Source organism: Phalacrocorax aristotelis, chromosome Z, assembly GCF_949628215.1.
Source record: "Phalacrocorax aristotelis chromosome Z, bGulAri2.1, whole genome shotgun sequence".
NCBI lineage: Eukaryota > Metazoa > Chordata > Aves > Suliformes > Phalacrocoracidae > Phalacrocorax > Phalacrocorax aristotelis.
This window is the reverse complement of record NC_134311.1, coordinates 46,027,664-46,050,677: the sequence shown is the minus strand read 5'-3', so window position 1 is coordinate 46,050,677 and position 23,014 is coordinate 46,027,664. Positions and strand designations below refer to the sequence as shown.

At 36.4% G+C, this 23,014-nt stretch overlaps 1 protein-coding gene across 10 annotated transcripts in view; it reads left to right on the top strand.

The window, feature by feature from the left end:
- CNTLN (centlein) overlaps positions 1-23,014 on the top strand; it is a 198,985-nt gene that overhangs the window by 88,893 nt on the left and 87,078 nt on the right. For 8 of the 10 annotated variants that reach the window (XR_012658052.1, XR_012658051.1, XR_012658053.1 and 5 more), the window contains 3 exons: positions 1,436-1,561; positions 6,026-6,147; positions 8,961-9,086. Coding sequence is in view for 7 of the 10 variants with exons in the window: in XM_075079219.1 (XP_074935320.1) it covers positions 1,436-1,561; positions 6,026-6,147; positions 8,961-9,086 (374 nt within the window). In the remaining 3 variants the exon portion in view is untranslated. The remainder of the gene's footprint in view (positions 1-1,435; positions 1,562-6,025; positions 6,148-8,960; positions 9,087-23,014) is intronic. The other 2 variants (XM_075079220.1, XM_075079223.1) reach the window with 1 other exon arrangement.

Sequence of the window (23,014 nt, the reverse complement as noted above, 5' to 3'; positions counted from 1 at the left end):
TTAGAAAAAAAAGCAAATCAGTAATCTTACTATCTCAAAGAAATCTACCCCTAAGCCAGTACGATGTTATACTGATAGGATAAAACCATAAATCTGGAAATATTGTTTTAAATGTTCATTAAAGTTTTTTTTTCTAGTTTCTCCTGTTATATAAAGGAACTGGTAGGAATATATGAAATATGTGCATTTGACATTCAGATTTTAAACGTACTGAAATTCTTTCTGGATGTTAGCTTTTGTTTATTGTGGTGGGGTTTTTTTTCTTTCTTCATCTCATTCAGGAACGTTTCAGAAGCAAAAGACCCAGAGCCAAATGACAAAAATACCTGGGGAATATTTAAATTCTTAGATATGCGATATTATTAGTTTCTGATATTTCATCATATTTTTTTTTTTCTCCATTTTGGAAACCCCAATGATTTAAAGCAAAATGTAGTATACAGTATCTTGTAAACATTTAATACTGAAAGGTAATGGTCAAAATAAAAAAAAAAAGCCAGTTGCTCATTAAGATTATCATTATGATTAAACTAGTTTAATGGAATAGTAGAAGTGTTGAATTATATAGTATTCAGGAAGACTTTATCCTGAATTCCTTTTGTTGTAAATCAGTTATTTTACAGTGAAAATGGCAGCATGCAACAATAATTGCACTTAGTCCTAAATTTTTGTTTGACTTTATGTATTTGTATAATAGCATTTTACCTAATTGGTATTAAGGCTCTGTGTGTATTTCTGTGTCCTTAACCAAAGTTATTCAGAATATCAGAAAGTCTAATTTGATGAGGTCTTTCTTTCTTTGCCATAAGGACGTATGACACAGAATGAACAAGAAAGCTGCCCAGTTTAAGTGTTACTTTTACATATTCTTTCTCCAGATTGCTATATGAAGCTGTACATAATATAAACACATATTCTTGTCTCTAGTTAGTCACATTATAGTTAATGACCATATGGTCATTATGGTATAAGATCTACTGTCTGTTGTATTTATATTCCTCAAGCATATTGTTCCTTCAACTTCACAGTGTGTTAAACTATTTCAAAGGGAAAAAAAATCCTTTCCCTCTTGTTTCTGGTTGTCCTATCAAGTGTAACCTTGGACCCTTATAGAGCAATTAGACCAGCCTCTATCCCCTCCTTTGTAATGAGGTTTCTTGCATTTCTGAGTCTATAACCCTTTAGTCTTCCCTAATGGGACATCATTATTCTGAAAGAAACAATGTAAATGTAAATGAATATTCTCATTAACGAGTCACAGAGAAACCTTTAGTGGTAGCACTGTGGTAATTCTGCTTGTTATTTCTCTGGTATTCCATGCAGATTTTTTTTTTATAATTCATTATTAGTATTCAAAATTACTTCTTTAATTCTGCATGTCTTTCATAATCCGGTGTTCCAACTAGTTCAACCATGTCCTTGTTTTATTCTCCAGAAACCACCTGTGAAACGTGCAAGGTCTCTGTCCCCAAAGAGCTCTTTTAGAGAGTCAGAGGAGCTAAGGAAGCTTAAAATAGCTGAAAGGAAGATTGAAAACTTAAAGAAGACACTACAGCTAAAGGTGAACATTAAAAAAATAAAAATAAAAAACTCTCTAGCTATAAGCTTGCATAGATAAAGATATACCAAAATAAACATATTTTAAAAACTGAAAATGCATGTATCATTATGGACTGTAAGTATGTTAACATAAGAAAGCACTCTCCATTAGTTTGCCTTTTTCCCTTACTGCTAGGAATCTTGTGTTGGTGCTCCAGCAGTCCTATGGAAGTCTAATTTGAGCTGACATCAATAACAAATGCTTGTTAAATACATTTTCAAAATTTGTGTCTGAGAATGTATATTTTGAGAAATTAATGTATTCTTAACTACATAGAAATAAATTGAAGCAGACACTAGAAATAAATATTTTTTGTACAGTAAAGCCAGTATTTTAAAATGCTGAAGTCAATTATTTGGAACACATTTGCCCCTTGTACTTTTAGAAGTTATGGCTCAGAAGCTGTTGTTCCAACGAATGCTGTAGAAAATACTCCTAAGCAACACACCCACCCCCCTAACCCTTGGTGGAAAAGCCTAATTGAGCATGTATTACAGTTTCAAATTTTGTCCCCATTTTATAGATTTTTGTTTGTTTCTTTTTGTTTGTTTGGTTTTTACTTCAAAATTAGTACCTTTTGAATGGCCTGTTAGTTTCAAATTGCACCTCAGAATGGAAAATCCAAACCAGAAGTCATATTTTCTTAAACATTTACAATCCCTACTCTCATCCTTTCTATTTTCCTCCATTCTCTTTTCATTTTTTCTATTTTTTCCCTTTCCCTTTCTCTTCTTTCTTTCCCTTGCCTCACCTCTTTCCTCTCCCCTTTCCCATTCCTTTCCCCTTTTTTTTCCCCTTTCCTCTCTCCTTTCCTCTTTCCTTTGTTGCATATGTTTGTTCAGAGTTATGGAATTTGAAAGATATTTTCAGTATATCTAGCCTAAAGCAGAACTGGTTATACTGAACGTGCTGTGATAAATGGCAGGTCAGTGAAAAAAAACTGGGGAGCCCTACAAACCATAGTCCTGAGCTCCTGCCTTATGCAAAAAGACACTCACGTGAGAGTCAATTTTAGAAAAGTTGTGAGTGGGAATTATATTTTAGCACAAATGCAAAAGTTTGTCACCCTGTATACTTGAGAGAGTTTAATGTAGTGTATTAACACATGCAGAATATATGAACAGGAAGGATGATTTAGACTTCAAATTCAGTCTTACAGGCCATCTTACTCCTCATTCCTGGGAGTCAGAAGATTAATCTTGTTTTTTCTCTCTGTTGAGAAATCTACAGCATGTCCTACCAGCTCTACCTGAGAATTGGCCTTTGGCAGGCATCCTCTCTGCAACTCTTAGTTGGCCTGCTGGACACTGATGCTACAAATTATTCTGACACTCTGGACTATAGCTGCTCTGACCTTAGCAGCAAAGCTCACATATCAGTGTGTATGGTTGTTATCTTAAATGAGAAAAAGTTCCACATTTCTTTGTGTTCTCTTCTGCAAAGAGGAATGAAGAGAAACACGGATTTTCTGAGCAGATACAGAAGAGAAAGGATTGTTATTCCCTCTGCATGACCTCATAACATAATTTTTACCATTCGCCATACTGCCTTTATCATTTCTTCCATTTCGTATTGGAAGCATAATTTAGGAATCTGTGCAGCTTTATTATGTTGCAAGCGTGGGATCTCTGTTTATCACAGCTGTTAATCCATGAGGTCTGCAAGGGCTAAGTCTTCTGTCTGTCCTTGAAACTGAATATATGAACTCCTTGCATTTCCTGTAGGAAACCTACTTAGCTTCTTTTGCAGAATGCTTTAATTGAGCTATAGAGGCCCAGGTCAATATATTAAAGACTGTTGTGGCACTACATTGAGAACTCAGTGAGGCTATTGCCAGCATGACAGTGAACTCAGCTGTCATAATATTAACACTAGAATAATTCTATTTGTATTGTATGATTTCTTGATATTAGCCTTCTCTCAGGCATTGCTTCCAAGAAAGGATAATGCATGTGATCAGCATTTTCGAAACTGGCACTTGCATTATTGCCTCCTCAAGCAAAGTGTTGACTATATGATTACTTGAAAAATATGTGCACAGAAAAATGCTTGCTCTATCAATAAATATACAGATGATGCATATCCTGAAGATGAAATTGTGACTTTATACATCAATTAAAAACAACAAAAAAAAGATGAACAGCTTTATTTATGGGGTTTTCAGGAACAGGAATATTTGATGGCGCAGTCAATATTACAAAGGAACAGTAAAGGGCAAAGTCCCATTCATAGGATTTTCCAGTTCTCCTCAGCTGACTAATTTCTGGTCAAGGAAAGTTGGCTCTTACTGTCTTATTGCTGACATAATTAGGGTAATCTTGTAGATTCAGAGTGTCCATAGTTTTGGTATAGAATCATACTAAAAAAGTAACACAGCCTGCCTGACTGACCCTTGTTTAGGGAAGAGACTGTGAAAGTAACTGAGATAAATTTATGACAAAGGACTTTGTCTTTTTGTCTTTCATTAATGCATGGGAAGTACTATAGAATGACAGTGGAGAGCTGGAGAATAACGTGGAGATCCAGCACTGCTAGATGGTTGTTCTGCCCCATTTCTGTCAGTATATAGAAAACTGTATACAAGACAGTTTAATTATCAAAAAGTATAACATAATTCAATCAGGGAGAGATGGAACTAACTGAGATTATGGAAATTGCAGTATAAACTTAAAGTTCTGAAGTGCTTAATAATTCAATAAAGAAGAACGATTTAGGACAGTTAATTGTCTAATTTCTATTTCTGCGAGAGCAGAGCAACTTGTAAAGGAAGGGAATAACTGGAACGGGATGGGTAATGGAACAGGTGAACAGTAATGAAGAATGTAGATTCATAAACAGGAAAGGCCAAATTCTACACTTGGTTGCATCTTTGGAAAGGGTGTTGACACTTAAACTTTTAAGGATTTATGCTGAAGGCATTATTTTCCAGGACCTTTCCAGACTTGATCAGTTTTCACTATGAATATCAAGCAGTCTCAGAATAATTATTTCATTAACTTCTTTTGAAGACACAACATCTATAGTTGGATTCTTATAAAGATTTCCTAGTTTAGTGTCAAGCAAAGCTTGGTAATAGTCTCTATGTCTTTTGTCATAAATTTATCTTGCTATTTGTGTGATTTTTTTAAACGTCATTTGTATGAGCTACTTAAAACCAGTCAAAAGTACTTTTTAAGCAATTCTAAATTTTAAAATATATCTGGTTCAGAGGTTGTTTCGGAAGAAAAAACCCACCACTTTGGGAAAGCATTTAAAGTAAGGTCTATTTGGTATTTGCTTCTATTCCTAAATCTGCTCTTTGTGTTGCCTGAATCACTTCCAGAAAAATTCTGGAATTTTATGTATAGTAGCATCTGAAATTTTAGCTCGTAGCTTGGTTTATGAGTCCTGAATGCTGGGCTACATCTTAGAAGACAAGCTTAGTGTAGGTTATTTGTCGTTAGGACTACTGTAGAAACCCTTGCCATGTTTTTATATTGGGATTTAATTTTTATTGCTTACAGCTCTGACTATTGGTGTATCTTACATATTGACTAATGCTGAAAAGCCCTTCTTGCATATTAGGCAGTAAATGCATGCAAATAAAGTATTGTGATTTACTTAGGGATTAAGGAACATGTTCTGTAGTTGCTCTACAAGCAGAGCTCCCATTGAATGGGAAATGAAGCACTGAGGACAATTTTACTACAGGATAATATCTGGTGAATCCTTTACTGCTGTATGCCAGAATTTGAGTTGCTTTATACTGTGGAATGTCCTCTTAATTTTCATTTTTTTCAGAGCATGGAGTTGTCATTTAGGAAAATCTTTTTTTGAACCCGCGTGGACATTAGCCTGTAATATAAATAACTTACTTTTCATTCTGTAAAAATAGAGTACATTTTTTCATATGGTTTTGATTATGTAAAAGCAATGGCAAAATTTCTTTTTATTTCTTGTTTGTTACATAACTAGAGGACTAAGTCTAGGTGTTGCAGCTTTATATACATTTACAGAAATAAATATATGAGGAAATCCTGAAGCCATTTAAGTTTTGGTTTTTTAATGTGGACCCCAGTGTGGCCACTGTTTCCCTCAAAAATACATAGATTAGTTTTCCATGGGAAAAAAAAAAAGGGGGAAAAGTAGTTTGGAGGAAAAGACAGTGACAGCAACCCTTTTTCAGTCTATGTATTTTTAGGTGTATTAGGCCAGTGAGTTCACAAGATGAAAACTGACATTTGGATAGTAATGTTTTTAAAACTTCTCAGCAGCATGGAAAAAAGTAAGAGAAATCTGACCTTGGGGATTGTGATTCCTGATCTTTCTATTTAGATTTCTGAAGCTCTTAAGAGTTACTTAAAGAGAACTTCTGTTTCATGTGATCTCTGTGAAAGTCTCTCACATGTTGCCCGACTCTAATTTTGTTTTTTTGGTGCTGTACAGACTCAAGAAACTGATGAGCTAAGAGCAGCTCATGAAAAACACAAAGAGAGGCTGCAGATGTTACAGACCAACTACAGAGCACTAAAAGAGCAATTAAAGCACTGGGAAGAGGGTGATAGCAGGTAAGTTACATAGCTCATTAAAAACATTTCCCTTACACAAGAAATCTGAAGTATTTTACAGGTATTCAGAAAAGATTTTGATTTGAAGGAAGAAGCTACTATGTGGTGATCAAGACTTTATCCTTTGTTAAAGCAGAAACCATGGCATACTCCTATATGAGAAAAATTACAGTTGAAACCAAGAGTTAAATGTATTGAGTTGACACCCTGACTTATTTTATTTAGGATCTCATTTTGAGCCTGAGAACTGGACAAAGGTCTGCTAGGGCTGCTTATTTATGCTTGTCTAATTCCCTAGTTGATTAATTTGTTTGCTGTGTAAGTTTTTCATTTTCTATAACAGAACAATGCTCATTATGTTTCAAATAGTTTTTTAAAATTATATTATTCATTAAATACTATAGAAATAACAGCCTTTCTAACATCTAGTGATTCAAACATTAACTGAAGCTAATCCTGAAATCCTCTTCTTAATAGGGGAATGAAAGAATATGTGCATGAAAAATCAGAGTGTTTTCATTTGTTAAAAGATTATAAGATGAATTATTTTTGGTCATTCTGCAAAAATATTGCAGTAATATATCTTTACTAATGGAAAGAAGGAAGACTCTACCACATCAAAGTTTAAATAGTGAATATCCTATATATAATTCTCCCTTAAATTCCATGCAGAACAGTGAAACATTTATGCAGAAATTACTTTTTTTTTTTTAAGTCCCTAGCAGAGAGTTAGACTTTCTGGTAAACAGACATATTTGGAGGTATGAAGACATTTCTTATCACTTCAGTTATCAGGCACTGCTGAGGTGCAGTTTTTCAGGCCTTATTTCAAGATAGTAACTTGAGCAGGTCCTTGTATCCTAGTAGCTTGAGTAGGACTTCAGTGGGCACCTAAGTTTAGTAAACATCTATGTATGTTACTGAAAGTAATTATTTTAGTGATTAGAGCAATACTGACTAATCTTGACATAAACATCGTAGCTCTCTGTAACTGAAAAGATTCCCAGAAATTGCTGCAAAACTGGCAGCCATTGAGAAAGTCCAGGGTTGCATAAAGGGTCCTACTGTGAATGATAAACTGTCCCTCATACATAAGTAAGATTTTCGCCTATGTGAGTAGATTTGCATTGCTTTGTAATACTACGGCATTTTTCTCAAGAATGGTTTGTCTTTGAAAAAAAAAAAAAGAGTGTGGATTAAAATAATGGTAAGGCACAAATCTGCTACATGCATTGGTAGCACAGGAGGATTTTTGAAATATCAAAGCATAAATAACATAGATTTGTTTAAATTAGAATGAAAAGGTTTTGTTTTCTTAGGAAAAAACATGTATGATTTTATTTTCTAGCTCACTATCTTAAAATCAATGCAAGCTGGAAGCGACTGAAACCTACTGGATGATAGTTATACAATGAAATTATTTAATTCTGTGTCTAAGCTAAGTAGGCGTTCGTGGTCCACAGAGAGGCCAAGGCTGAAAAGATACAAAAATCCAACCTAGGTACAGATAGTAAAATCAAACTTCACATAGAGTGAAGCACTGAGTGTTCTGGTTCTGTTATTAAAAACAAAAAAAAAGGAAGAAAAGAAAAGGGAGAGACAAAAGCAACTTCTGTTTCTGTTTAAGATAAGTGAGACCAGCTTGTTTGGTGACAGGGATGTATTCCAGAAAAGTAGATATTGGGGAAAGTGTAATCCTAAATCTTTATCCACTCACCTCATTTTTTTCATCTATAATTAGGATGAGCTGAAAATTACAGGGTTTTGGCCATTTTTGTCATCAGAATATAATTGCATGAGGCCATCATACTAAAAGGGGTTTGTTTTTCCTTTTTATTATCCTTAAACAAAAGAAATTAGCCAAGACAGAAATAAAACCAGTCTGTAAATGGTTATACCTTACACTGTTATTTTGGTATCTCAAAAAGCTTTATATTGCTGGTGTAATGTAAATTGTGCATTAAGAACTCAGTATAAGGTACTTACGTGGCACTTCTGATCCTCTGTAAGTGATAGAGGACACCATTCCTTCTGATTCTTCACAGATTAGAATCTGTTATTAAGATGGCAGCTGATGGGACCTAATCCACCTGTCAGTGTGCATACAACTTCCACTGACATACGTGACTGCAAAGATGATGAGGGCTTTCTGACATTACTACATTCTCTGAGTTTATTTCTGTGCCTGGAAGGAATTTAAATTACAGAGTTTTAAGTTAATTTTGTAATGGATTTTTAATACATTTTTAATCTTTTGCATTATTAAAATACATAAAAATATTGTAATGACAGAAAAACTGTGAAATATTTTTGTTTTCTGTGTGTATACATTCAATATGCTTTTTCCTGATCCATCATCTTATCCATAGATAGCTTATTCTTTCATTAGACAGTAAGTCAACAGTTTGATTTACAGTGGGCATTAGTGCAACTTCCAGGCTAGTTTGCAGGGGCATTAGGGGAGCTGGTGGCTCTCCCATTTATTTGCAAAAGATTGTGTGATGGGTTCACCTTCTGCTTTCTCATACCAGTATTGTAATGAATGTTGACAGAATGAATGTGGGTGACACTGCTCTGCCGCATGTCAGCTGAGAGCCATGGCACTATTTCTGTCTGAAACTACATAGTTGCACTTTTCTATAATACCACATTTAAGGTTTCATGCCTCAAAGAATGTATACATCATACAAGATTTATATTCAGTAGATGCCGCAGTTCAAAATTTGTATTCTGAAAGTAAGGATGCTTTTATTCTTGTGGATGTAAAACATGTAGATATTTGAAAAGAAAATCCTCTTTTTACTCATAAACAGGATTGAAAGTAGCAAAAGCAGATACCAGCATGCAGACCACCATCGGCTTTGTCAAGAGGATTCTGATGCTGTGTGGAATGAACTGGCTTTTTTCAAAAGGGAACACAAAAAGCTGTTGATTGAAAAGTGAGTTTGTTTCTTAAATGGTGTTTACATAATGAAATATTATGCTGTTTTTTTTCTGAAGGTAGTGGTTTGCAGGCCACGTAAGAGGAATTCCTTGCAGAATTCCAAGATAAAACTATCTTCTACCAAAACCAAAAAAAGGAAAATGTCAGCTCCTTTTTTTTCTTTCCCCTTAAATCAGTGACAAGTTACAAGTTTGCTAGCACTAACAGAAACTGTATTCCATGATCTAGGGATTGTGTTAATTAATGTGGCTCTCATCTGTTGGAGGTGTCGCTCTTCATTAGCCTGTATTTTACACACTGCCGTGCTTCATTTTTGGAATGAGGTGGTGAGGGGATAACCTAGCCAGCCATCCTTGTTTGATCTCTGTGATACATACGCAATGCAGAATGCCTCAGCTCTCTTGGTTCCCTGCCCTGTCCTGCTAATCCCAGCTGAGCTCATTATGGTGTAGCCTTGCTGCTACTCCTGGAGCCAGAGCTGTCCAAGCTAATTACTGGTAGCAGCAGAGCTGCCTGTTAAGGGTCTGGTGTGGATCTGCTAACATGGTCCTTGGTAGTGACCTGCAAAAAGCATGAGGGAGTTGCTCTCTTTCTTGCTGTGCACAGCCTGTCCTTTGGGTTTAGTGCTGATCCCTTCACACAGCTCTTTTAGCTGTAGGAAGTGTAAAACTTGGTGAAGGAAACTCTTACTTCAGAAAACATACAGTTTGCTTCTTTGATCTCATAATTCATGGGCTATTATACTCAGCAGGCAAAGTAAGGAAATGTCCTTTTATACTAGACAAAAGGAAGTTAGTATGGTATAATCAGCACTTTGCTAGTATTTAACACCTTCTGTAAGTTGATTTTTTTCTTTATTTAAGAATCAAGATATAGTAGAAACTTTTATTCAGACTTTGTTTTTGTCAGCATTAAAGAAAATATGTTTTCCCAATGGGTCCCAATGTAAACTGATTTTGTGGAGCTACCGTGAAGGCTGCTATCACAGAATTTCAACAGCAGCCAATTGTTTTGTAGCATCTAAGTCTTTGTGTTGCCCATAAGCTGCTTTAGCGTATCACATACAATGTTGCCAGTGGCTGTGTTGCATTGGGTATTCTTACATCTGCCAGTTATGATTGTGTGCCTGTTCTTGTCACTTCATTGTCACATCTTTGTCTGCTGTTTTGAAACCATCACAACAAATTATCACGTGCTTCTTTTTATTTTCATGTAGGAAAGAGCGCTTCCTTGCCATACATGTAATTGCAGTGGTAATTCTCCTTCCATCACTAATCAGCACATGCACCACAGGGAACAGTAACTCAGGAGCAACAGTGTAAGCCTCTCCTTTCACACAAAGCCAGGAGAGAGAGAGATTGCTTAAGTATTGTGCACACCCTGAAGGTTCCTACAGTTGGACTGTTTTTCTAGAGCTCCTGTGCAGTCATGTTTATGAGAAACATTCTTGTGCCTCATATGTTGTGGATCAGTGGCCTTGACTAGATTACGGTGAAGTGACGTAACAAAAAAGTTGAGCTCTTCAAAATACAGAATTTTATGTCAAAATTAGTTAACAAATTTGTGCATAGTATTTAGTAAGAACCAGCGCACGGTTCTGAACATTAAGATGAGGATTTAGGTGCCTTTTATCCTTATGGGCAATGTAGCTTAATGTTAGTTGAAATAAGGTAGGAATGAATACATAACTCCTGTGTTTTTTATGTCTGCCTTCAACGTCTGTCTCTAAGAATGAATGTCTTTAATTTGTTGAGCATTTCAAGATTTTAGCTCATCTTCTTAAGAAAGTCAATACCAAAATTAGTGTACTTTTTAGATCCATGGATAGTGCTTCTTTATATTGCATGTTTCTTAAGCTCTGTGGATAAAGGACATGATCCACCCTTTCAGGAGAGGTCCCAAATGACTGGAAGCGTGACAATGTTATGCCCATCTACAAGAAGGGCCAGAAGGAGGATCCGGGGAACTACAGGCCAGTCAGCCTGACCTCAGTACTGGGGAATATTATAGAGCGGTTCATCTTGAATGAGGTCACCAGGCATGTGCAGGACAGCCAGGGGATCAGGCCCAGCATGGCTTCTTGAAAGGCAGGTCCTGCCTGACCAACGTGATCTCCTTCTGTGAATGGGTGATCCACCTAGTGGATGAGGGAAAGGCTGTGGATGTTGTCTGCCTGGACTTCAGTAAAGCCTTTGACACTGCCTCCCACAGCGTTCTCCTAGAGAAGCTGGTGGCTCATGGCTTAGACAGATGAACTCTTTGCTGGGTAAAAACCATCTGGATGGCCAAGTCCAGAGAGTTGTGGTGAACGGAGCTAAAAACGGTTGGTGGCCAGTCACAAGCGGTGTTCCCTAGGGCTCAGTGTTGGGGCCAGTTTTGTTTCATATCTTTATCAATGATCTGGATGAGGGATTGAGTGCACCCTCAGTAAGTTTGCAGAAGACACCACATTGGGCGGGATTGTTGATCTGCTGGAGGGTAGGAAGGCTTTGCAGAGGGATCTGGACAGGCTGGATTGATGGGCTGAGGTCAATTGTTTGAGATTCAACAAGGCTCAGTGCCGGGTCCTGCACTTGGGTCACAACAACCCCGTGCAACGCTACAGGCTTGGGAGGAGTGGTTGGAAAACTGCCCGTCAGAAAAGGACCTTGGGGTGCTGGTTAACAGCAGTCTGAACATGAGCCAGCAGCGTGCCCACGTGGCCAAGGCGGCCAACAGCATCCTGGCTCTCAGGAATAGTGTGGCCAGCAGGAGTAGGGAAGTGATCATGCCCCTGTACTTGACACTGGTGAGGCCGCATCTTGAATACTGTGTTCAGTTTTGGCCCTCTTCCGACAAGACAAGGCACTGAGTTGCTGGAGCGTGTCCAAAGAAGGGAACAAAGCTGGTGAAGGAATTAGAGCACAAGTCTTAAGAGGAGCAGCTGATGGAACTGGGGTTGTTTAGCCTGAAGAAGAGGAGGCTGAGGGGAGACCTTATCACTTTCTACAAGTGCCTGAAAAGAGGTTGTAGTGAGGTGGGTGTTGGTTTCTTTTCCCAAGTTACTAGTGGTAGAATGAGAGGAAATGGCCTCATGTTGCATCAGGGGAGGTTTAGATTGGGTACAAGGAAAAAATTCTTTACTGCAAGTGTGGTCAGGCATTGGAACAGGCTGCCCGGAGAGGTGGTGGAGTCACCATCCCTGGAGGTGTTCAAAAAAACATGTGGATGTTACACTTCGGGACACAGACTGATGGTGGTGTTGGGTTGATGGTTGGACTTGATGATCTTAGAGGTCTTTTCCATCCTAAATGGTTCTATGACACTATGATCTACAGAGTTGTACCAATTACTTATATGTGTGATTTATAGGCAGTGTAAGTAAATCAGGCTAGCCCATAGTTTTTGTGGATGCACTTAATTTGATATACCCTACTGATTGTTAGGTTAAGTTGATGTAGAACATGTGTAAGTGAAATCAACGCAGCATTGCTTAAAGAGACTGTCTGTGTAGGGTTTTTATTTTGGTTTAAGTCTGTTTTAACTTTAAATATGTGCAATTCCTGTCTGTGACTATGCCAGAGAGTGATTGTTAGGAAACCATGATTATTGTTATTTGTTTTACCTGTAAGGAAGACTTTCCTTCCCTTCCTCTCTCCTCCCTTCGTCTCCCTCTTCTTCCTGGGGTAGAGCAATGATGAAAAATGTCTTCAACTTGCACATATGTTGCTCTGAAAATAGATGGATAATAAATAAAGTATAGGGTAAAAACAAGGAAAGCCATGTCCCAGGCTCCAAAAGGCAGTCATTAACAATATTAGCACACTGTGACCAATCAGTTTTTAAGCTATGAAATTTGTTTTTAAGTCAGGAAAAACTAAAGTTGCTTGGAAAGTCCGTTGTTCTGGTGGTGCATAATTCCAAATCCTGTTGAAATTGGTGGAAAGACTTTGTATCAGCCACTACTATCTGACAGGTCCTTTCTGATAGATTCTGATTGTTTTGACTTTCAGGTAAGCTGTTAAACACTGCGCATCTTTCAAGCTAGCCAGTAACACACAAATAAATATAGGCTTTAGGACCTAAATTTAAGCACCTCTTTTTTAAAAGTATAAAGTTTACTGCTTTCATGAAGTTCAGAATGCCTAATGTCAGAGTTATTTTTTGGAGAATGTTGATGCAGAATGCGTGGCATGGTTACTACCATTTTTTTTACTTTTTGATTAGTGAAGAATAGTATGTGCATATTGTATTACTTTGCAATTACTATAAGAATATGTTTCAGAGCCATTGGCTACATCCTCTCCATGATGAATGATGTATAAATTTGAGCTGTTTGTGCATATGAAAGAAAGTATCTTTATTGTTACAATCCCGTACTAGATCAGTAAAATATATTAATCAATAAACTGTAGTTGTTCAGTGTGTGCTCAATGCTTTGTGCATATATTTCTCCTGAATTTCCCAACACTATCCTGGAAAGAAGAGGATTTTTTTGCTATTAATATGATTTATCCTTATACTAAATGCATTACAGAATAATTATTCTCTGACTTTATAGAAACTGTTTTTAGTAATAGTTTTACCTAACTGTTTTATTAGGCATCCTCCCCCCACTCTACTGTTTCACAAAGAACATCAAATTACATTCCATGGTGTACATGATGTGGATTGAAAGCTGCATTTTTAATGTTTGAGTCGTAAAATCTCATTTTTAGAGTTCTTTATTATTGAAATGAACAAAAACAAAACTCCCCCACAAAAGGCCCAAAATTTAAGTTTATTTTGAGGTCTGAACCAGTGGTTAAGAGAATAGTCTAACTTTTAAGCCCTGACATATCATAGTCTTAAGAAATCCTATAGCAGCTACCAGCTAAACTCATGCCAAAATTGAAGAGTTACAAACAGGAACAAAAAGGGGTATTTGAAAAAAATTCCCTGAGTATTCTTTAAAGTGTTTATTCATGCTAATGGCCAAGTGAAAACATTTCCACAGCTCTGCTAGGACGTCCTATTTTGATCTTCTCAAGTGGTTCATTTTCCCTATGAAGTATGCAATACCTGTGTTATGCTGCAGTCATTTCCTGTTAAGTACCATATTACTGTAGGCTACAGAAGTAGCTATTGTATTGATGTTCATGTTCTGTGTTAAGAAAAACACGAGATTTGATCACTTTTTGTCCCCATTAAGCAAACATAGTAGTATTGAAATAGTAGTTAACGCTTAGCTGAGGAGGAGAGTGACTGTGCTTGTATAAATATAATGTTTTTATTTGAGTTGCATGAAACTGCTGAAAACTTGCAAGATAACGATCCAGTAACATAAAAAATTTGAAAATTCTTTTATTTAGCTGTGCAACACCAGTGCTTTAAGATTGAGCATCTTGAGTTGCATAGAACTGGCATAACTTGAATGAAAATAGGTGTATAATTTTAGAGATAGATACATTTGTATAGATGTATCTATAAATATACACACAGATACATATAAATCTAGTATAGCTCTCAGTTTTTTAGATAGATTATTTTTAATCTTGGCTATACAGTGCTAAATGTTGTCTTACTTTCTATAGAGTTGTATTGACAGATAGATACGTCCTTCAACACTTTCTTCCCACATTAGTCAGATTCATCTTTATATCTATATTATTTTGATTTTGCTGAAATTTAGGGTAAATTAGTATGTAGCATGTCCAATTAAACTATTACTTGATTGCAAGCTAGCTAATTTACCTATGTTGCCACTTGCACATTAAATTCTTGTTTGCTGGAGTACAGGCATACCTGATCCTGTTGGTCTTTCTGTACAGACTTTGGCAAGGTGTAGTTGACTGTATATAAACTATTTTAGAAGCTTTACAATTGTACATCTTTTGTTCTGAATTGTTTTCTAGGAGATCATATAAACAAGACTAGGAACATTGAATTATTTGGCAGTACCTTCTTCGACATAAGACATTATGACATAAGTCACTGTTTTCATAGCTAATTGGAAACTGGTTGCCCGTATGGTATGGTCATATGCAGCTTGTGATAAGGAGGAAACATTTATAAAGTGAAAGAGATAGCCACATCTTTCAAAGAACCTTTGGTAGTCATTCTTTCCTCTGAGTTCCTGGGTAGCTGTGCCTGTCCTCCATGCAGGCAATTGCTTTGGATCTTTGAAGCATGCGGAATCACTGCAAGTTTGGTAGTATTTTTACTCTGCTATAGCAGCTATTTAATAAAGGTTTCTTATTAGTTTTGCTTTTTTAGGAATAAAAGACCTCATGATTTAAACTTGCCTTATTATTTGTAGAGTCAAAGCAACTGTTCTATATCCTGTGCTAGTGGTATGTCACCAGTCAGCTGGCAGGAGCCTAACTTGGGACCAGCAACAGCATATGATGCCTCTTGCATTTGCTGGCTATCAGTATGGGTATGGTGGAGGGAAGCTAAATTTACTGTTCTGGAATGGTGGCAGTAAGAAGCACAAACCTAGGCTTTATTAGTTCTTCTGCTTCTTGAATGTGTCTTTTTTTTTTCCTTTTATTCTAGAGAACCTGCTAAAAAAAATGCAGTTTTGATCACCTCGACAGTCTCGGCAGCTAAACAGGAAATATCTGGTCATCAGAGACTTTTAGTTTTTAAAGCTCCATTGTTGTGTTCAACATCCAAATACCACAGTATTTTTTTCCATTGTTCTACTCGATAGCTATGTCGTGCACCAATTAATTTGGAACAAAGTGTATTCATGCTACATCAGTGTTAAAAAGTACCACCTACAGAGTATAGCCCTTCTGGCATACATACTATCTCTGTAATCTTTCTCCAGTTTTAGGAGTGCTGGAACATAGCAGGCTTCTTACTGCAGAATACTAAAATCTAAGATCTCAGGGCTCTTGTTTACCTTTTACTGCAATTACTAATTCTGCAAAGCCAAATATAGTTAAAATAATGATGTGGTTTTTTAGGTTTTGAATGGATAAAAAGCTTGCTAAATCTAAAATACTACCTTTCATTCTACTGAAAACGATTACAGCCTAGATTCTGCAGCTGGTCTTAGGGGGTTCTGACAAAGGTACATGGTCACTGAGTGGACCGAACATTGCTCAGTGGACATGGCGGTCAGGCTAAGTGTGAGAACTTGAAACACCGCAGTTGTTGACTAAAACCACTAGAAATAATTTAAAATGTAAGAAAACAGCAGCGTTAGTTGTACTACAGGGTGCAGTTTTTAAAAGACATGTTTAAAGGACCAAAGTCAGAGCTGTAAATGCCACATGAAGTAACTTAGGGGCTTTTGCATAATTAACTCACATGGCCCCTGTTTGTGAAGAGAATTATTTTCTCTTTTCTAGCAAGCTTCCTGTTATATTTTCAGAAGGCACTGTGTCAGCTAACTGAAAAAAATATACTGTTGCTTTACAGTATGAGTAATCTGTCAGGGATGATGAGATTAATGATCTTTAATTGTTAAGCTCATCTCTAGAACTTTATCTGAAGATCTTACGAGGTCTTGTGATTTCCTGTGTCATGGCTAACAGACAAATTTGGGGGCTTGCTGAGTTTTTGGAAATCAAATGTGTTGATGTTTTTCTTTCGTTCTTCCATATTTAATCAGACTTTTCTTGTTTGCAGGTTCAAAATCCAAGTAATATTATAAAATCTCTATCAGCAGCCTGTAGTTTTTCAGTGCCTTCTCATACCTCATGAGGCTATGTCATACTGAAAACATGTGGTCATGCCATTAAACGTTCTTCCATAATGTATAAGCAGGGAAAGGCAGAACTAAAGTTGCATTAATGATAAAATGTAGGCATTGTCAGGGACAAGAATAGCAGAGAGATGTTGGAGAAAGGTAGGGACTCTAAGTTAGCTTCCTTTTGTATTGCTTTCAGAGAAGTGTTGTCTGCCTTGCTGTTGAAGCTCAGTGATTTCTGTAGATTACGTGAGTGTTACAGAAATGAAATATTGTATTGTTAGTAAGCTTGTGAGTGCTGTATTTTTCTTTTCTCTATTGCCTAGACAAAAGTTCTTCAGCATTTAGGTGGAAATCTATGATTTCTCAGCCTACAAATATATACGTATGTATGTATAAAAATAAAGAAGTACTAAGTATGTCTTGTTAAACTGTACTGAATGTTCACAGTAAGACGCCTATGAACATACAATCTATAACACCAAAGCACACCAAAGCTGTAACATAAGTTTTTAGGCTGCTATATTAGGAGAGTAATGAGGGAGTAATGAATATAGGTTTCTCTCCACAATTTCTATGGCGTTCCTGGTAATTGTGGTAAGAGCAGCACTGCTTGATGTTTTCTGACAACAGCTGAATTTAGCATACAAAGCTAGTTTTCCATTTTCCTTACAATGAAATTTATTAAGCAATGTTTATCTACTCTTGCCCTATCTCTTGAAATCTTTCCTAAAGTGTACAGTTCTAGAATTTCAGAAGATCAAATGTGGAGCTAGGTGGACATTTATTGTGGCCCAGCATGATCGTAGTGATTAACTTCTTGGCTCTCTTTTGCTTCATGAGGCAAAATATGCATATACATACAAAAGTTAATGCTGTCTTAATATTTTTGGACCGTCTAATTTGCAAAGAATTCAGAATGTGTGTTTGAAGATATATTGTTGTATTTGCTCTTTTCAAACACAATCACATGAGAATAAACATGGAATCTTCCAAATTTTCCTAAAACTCAAATATTTTAGTGTAAGAAATAATTTAAGAACTTGATTTGTGTCCTTACTTTACATTATTGGAAACCATCTCCATACTAAAAACAGGCTGTAGGTAATGGAGATTTGGGTGTGTTGGTCATCTGGGCTTTATATAAAGGTTAAAAGCACTGATGCGATAATAAAACTCTTTTGGTACTCATGCAATGGAGTCCTTACCTTATGTGCTTCTCTGAGTTACATTGATTACAGCGGTACCCCAGTCATGGCCCTTCAGGTTGAATCCTTTCCAAACTAACTACAGGTAAACACTGTTTATGAGGCTGTTCTGATGGTTTTGTTATAAAGGAATGCAAAAAATCAAAATAATGAGCATAATTCGCACAATGTAACATTTTTTAACACCTTTTGGTCAGCTGAAACTATTTTAGTCGCTAGTCACTAGCGCATCTTTGGGTTTTGAGTGACTATTAATTTGAAATATATCTCAAAACTCATTCTTGACAACTATGACACTGTTCGCTTTTTTGTTATGTGAACTGACATTGAATTGGTGGGGGGGGAGTTGCTTTTATCCTTTTTCGCTCCTGAATGTGAGCTGTAAATCAGAGAGACTTTACTTAGCACCAACAGATATTGCTTCCTGCAATTTTCATCCATCCTTAAGAGACTGAATTGGTAAACAAGAATGATAAAGACATATTTCTGGGAAGTGAACGGACAAAGTAAGATAGATAGCTCAGTGACTCTGTATAGTCAAATACTCCATTTCCTTGGTTAATTAAGACTACAGGTTTCTTTGCGTAACGTGTAAGTTTACAATTTTCTTCCTGCAAAAGAATTGCAGTAAATCATTCTGGATAGTTTGAATGTTCACAAAATGTAAGTAATGCTAGTACTTTTTGGTTTACTCTTCTTTTGGCAGCATTATCCCCAGACATATGTAGTGGTTTTTGCTCTCTCGCACAGTCTAGATCAAACACCTGCTCCCAGGTTTACTCTCACCTCCCAGGGCTGTCAGTTGACACATAAATATACAGACCCATGAAAAGAGCATATTTTGCCCTTACTGCAGGCAAATATTCTTGAATCGGAATGCTGTAGGAACAAATTGAAGACTTTCTGTCAGATCAGTATTTCACCTGTAAAAGTTGGATAAAGTTTCCGCCTAGCTTGGTTCTCATGACTCTAAACAATTTTTGAGTAGTAGAAAATTAACATCAGTGTTTGCATTATGATGTATCAAGACTCCCCACCCTAATTTGCAACAGCCTCTTCCTATATTTTATGTATGGGCTTTTTCAAAACTATGCATTTTTATGTGCATTCTACTCTGGTTTTACAGAGTTGAATTTTTACCCTTTTAAAGACTCGTGAACAGTAAGTACAATTCAGTTTTGCTTACCTAGAAGACCTTTCTATGTTGATCTGCTGTCTTTCTTCTCAAGTTCCTTTCCTTTCTGAGGAGATGAAAACAGAGCTTATTCTGCTGTCCCATTTTCCTTCCAAGGATTATTAGGGTATGTAGCTTAAGCTTTGGATAAGAAAACATTGCAGTTCTCTGGCACTACTTTGACCCAGTGTCTTTAAAACTTACTTATTTTGGTTACTGTAATAAGCAACACTACTGTCCCTTTTTAAGGACCCTGGTAAAGAGCATGTGAATCTTGCTTAGCAGTCTTTTCCTGTCTGATTTTCTTCTTAATTTGGCTTTCCATTCTTTAACGATCTTCCATGACTCTGGAGGAAAAGATTTGAAAAGGCAATAGTTAACCTCTTGGACTCAGAGGAAAACTTACCTGACTGCAGCAGCTGCTGGACTAGCCCCCTGATATCTGTCCACACCAGCAAGAGTATGCATTAGGAGATTGTAGTTGGTTCTGCTTATTTCTCCAAAGAGTCATCCTGCTGCAGTCTTACAACCTATAATCCTTGGGAAGGAGTCAGTTTCCTCAGTGGGTTTTTCCTTCTTATATATTCAGCTCTATTAGAAATGAGATTCTCTGCTTGGTTTTATTTTCCAGATAAAACTCCCCAGGACAAATGGAAAAAAAAAAAGTCGTATTGTTTGTATGGATGTTTATTTTAGACTGCCATGAGCCTGCTCTCTTAATTCCTTTTATCTGTATGCAGAGGAGTGTAGGAGTCTCCTGCTGGCCCTACCTGTGAATGCTGATGAGCAATGGCTGACTTATGAGATGTGCATTACTCTGGAGGCAGTGGTTTGCTAGAGGACTAACTAGAGTCCTCTGGCAACAGTTAACCTAGGGTTGGCAATTCTTAAGGGAAGGAGCCTTTTGAACTGTTAAGTGCAGAAAGAAAGTTTATGCTATAGTTCAGCCTCTATTTCTAAATTACATTTTCTGTAATACATTGAGACCCAAGTGTGCCTGTGTATAAGTACCTTAGATTTGGGGCTGTGTGAGGGCTCCTGATGGTATCTTTAGAACTGCTGACAATTAAAAATGATGAGTACTAGGAAATTTTGTTTTAGCAAGAAGGTGTATTTTGCAGAAGCCCTGCTTATATGCAGATGGTACAAACATTTCGCCTATTATAGTAACTTGATAAGTAAGCAACTGTTACAGATAATTTCTTGCTGATGCCTAGATATAATCTAAAAGAAATCAGAAGTAATTCCTTTGGCAAAACTGATTGTATTGCACAAGTTTTATTATGCTACCTCTTCCCGTATTTCAAACGGGTATTACAAAAATAACTAAAAAATGGAGGAGTAATCAAAAGTAGTATATTGCTATAAAGTAGAATTCAGAAATTATTATGATACTGGAAAGAGCCGGTACTCTAATTGTGGGTCAAGGTCAGGACCTTTAAAAATGTATGCAATACCAGCATAAACTATTAGCTGGATAGATTTGATCTCTCTTGATTTCTTACCATCCTTGTTTTAATATTGCCAAGTAAGACTGTTAGTTGGAGGATAGAAATTAAGCAATGGTACATTAATCAGGATGCTGTGTGCTTTTCTGCCCTTCTTAGTGCCTTTTGTATTTCTTACAAGGAACAAGAATGACTTTTATGAAGTTATTGATAGTAAACAAAGCTCTTTGAGGTTGTTCTTGGGATGTGAAAACAAATACATGATTCTATTTCTGACCTATCATATTAGAAGATACTGACAGTCTTCTAGGAAGTGCCAGTAGATTCATGCTAATATAGGGTGCTGATTCCTGTTAATTCAAGGACTCAGTGGCTTCTTGGCTAGGAAGGAGTAGGAAGTTGTTCTCTGACCATGTAATCTAGAGCACTTATGACTCTTGCTGGCCTGGACTGTTTCTTGTCAACAGAGTAAACTTTAAAAGTATTTTGAAGTAGGTTATATTGTCAGAAGGTCTCTTTGGGTTTTTGACTTGTTTTGGAAACAGGTGAGAAAATGCTTATTGTTGAGAAAGAATAGCTGAAGAAACAGAGTTAAATTTTACTAGATATACTTACAAGCAGCATACCCTCTCTATCTGGAAGGCTTAAGGCCATGAGGCAATTTCAGGTCTGCATAAAGGTGAAGAGCAGTACACCAGTTTCTAGACTTTGTAGGACTTTAAGTCACTTCTCTCCCATCTGATGGGCTAGCAAAGCTGCTAGAAAAGACAACATTTGAGTATGACAGCAAGGCATTTTTCTGGAAGCAGTCATAAATTCCGGATTTTTTTCAGTCCACTAGTTTTATTACTCTTTCATTCACATTGCTAAACCAGTCTTTTTTTCCTCCCTTTTTAAGAAATGGTCCTGAGCATAAAAGTGTATGTGAACTGAATACATAATTTAAATAAGATTTTCAGTTCATCTGATAGATATAAGATTGGTGTATTTGTTCTTAATATTAGAAGTAACAATCATGTAAGTCACTCATAAGTATGTGACCTTCATTATTGGCAAATTTGGTAGAGTGTAACTGTAAATTTTCAGGGTCCATTTTTCAGTTATACAGTCTTCTTTAGGACTCTAGAAACCATGACTATTAACTAACCAGGACTGAAAAGACTTTCCCAGTGCCATGTTTTGAAGAAAATCAAACCAAACTTATTGAAATGAACCTATGTAAAGAATGCATCTGGGTACAGGCCAGGTGATAACTGCAATTTCAACATTGCAGGCTTTTAGAAGTGGCTCATTGTGTTAGCGTTACCATTGCAGATAGGAGTTTAGACTCTAGGTTTAATGAACTTAATAAAGTTTAACTGAGTGGTTACTAATTTTCTTTTAATCTAGATTGCTAAAAGGAATTTCTAGTAATGAATCTCCTTTGCCTAAGGTTATTCATGTGTACAGCTAGAAGATGTTTTATGCAAATTTTCAGAGACAATTCCAAGCAGTTTTTTCATTGCTTTTAAAATACATTGAAATTTAGTTAGGTTTTATTTCTATTTTTAGTTTTTTAATCAATTTATTAATGGTTAAGAGCTTATTTACAGAATCCTGGAGTTTCAACACCCTGCAACGTTTCACCTACTCCACTTATCAATATAAAAGATTGTGTAAGTAGTCAGAATACTTCACAGTATTTGATAAACATTTGCACAAAGGTCATGTCTGGTACCTCTCTTGTTTTAAATTATACCCTAGGAACTTCCCTTTTTAAAAGTTGAATTAAATAGCAGAATGAATACTCATCATGAATGTGACAGAGACTTTAAAATGCAGTAGTAGCCTTTGACTTTGTCGAGAGAAAAGGTGCAAAGTTGTGAATTTATCATGATCTGGGAATGATAAATTTATACTCACTCAGGTTTGCTTGTCTTTCCTCTTGACCTGCATATTTCCATTGTATTCAAATCTCATCATTCATTCTTGAATTATGGTTCAAATGTCTATCTTCTCTGAGTCTATAGAGAGAACCTTTTTTCAAATAAATTTTTGTTTTCCTATTATGATTGCTATAGGCTTTCTTTGGAGTTCTACGTTGCTGTATATATATTCAATTTAGAACCTTAATCAATTCTGTAGTCTGTGTTAGGTTTTTCCATAAGCCTCTTTTTTTTCTTTCCCTCCTGGTTTATCAGCCTTGACTGCAGGACTGCATAGGTTCTCCTTGCACATTCCTTACTTGTTTAGTTTTTTCTTTTGTTGATGTTGTGTATGGTTTGCTTAGCAGGACTTTGTTACCTACATACATCATATTCATCCTTTTGCGCAGGTGTATCATCTCTAAATGAACTTCAGTTTCTAGCTCTTCCCTGTACAAATGGAGCTTAAAATGTGTTTATCATAAAATGCTTAGAAGGTTGAGGTTTTTAAATTGTGTAATAGCAGAAA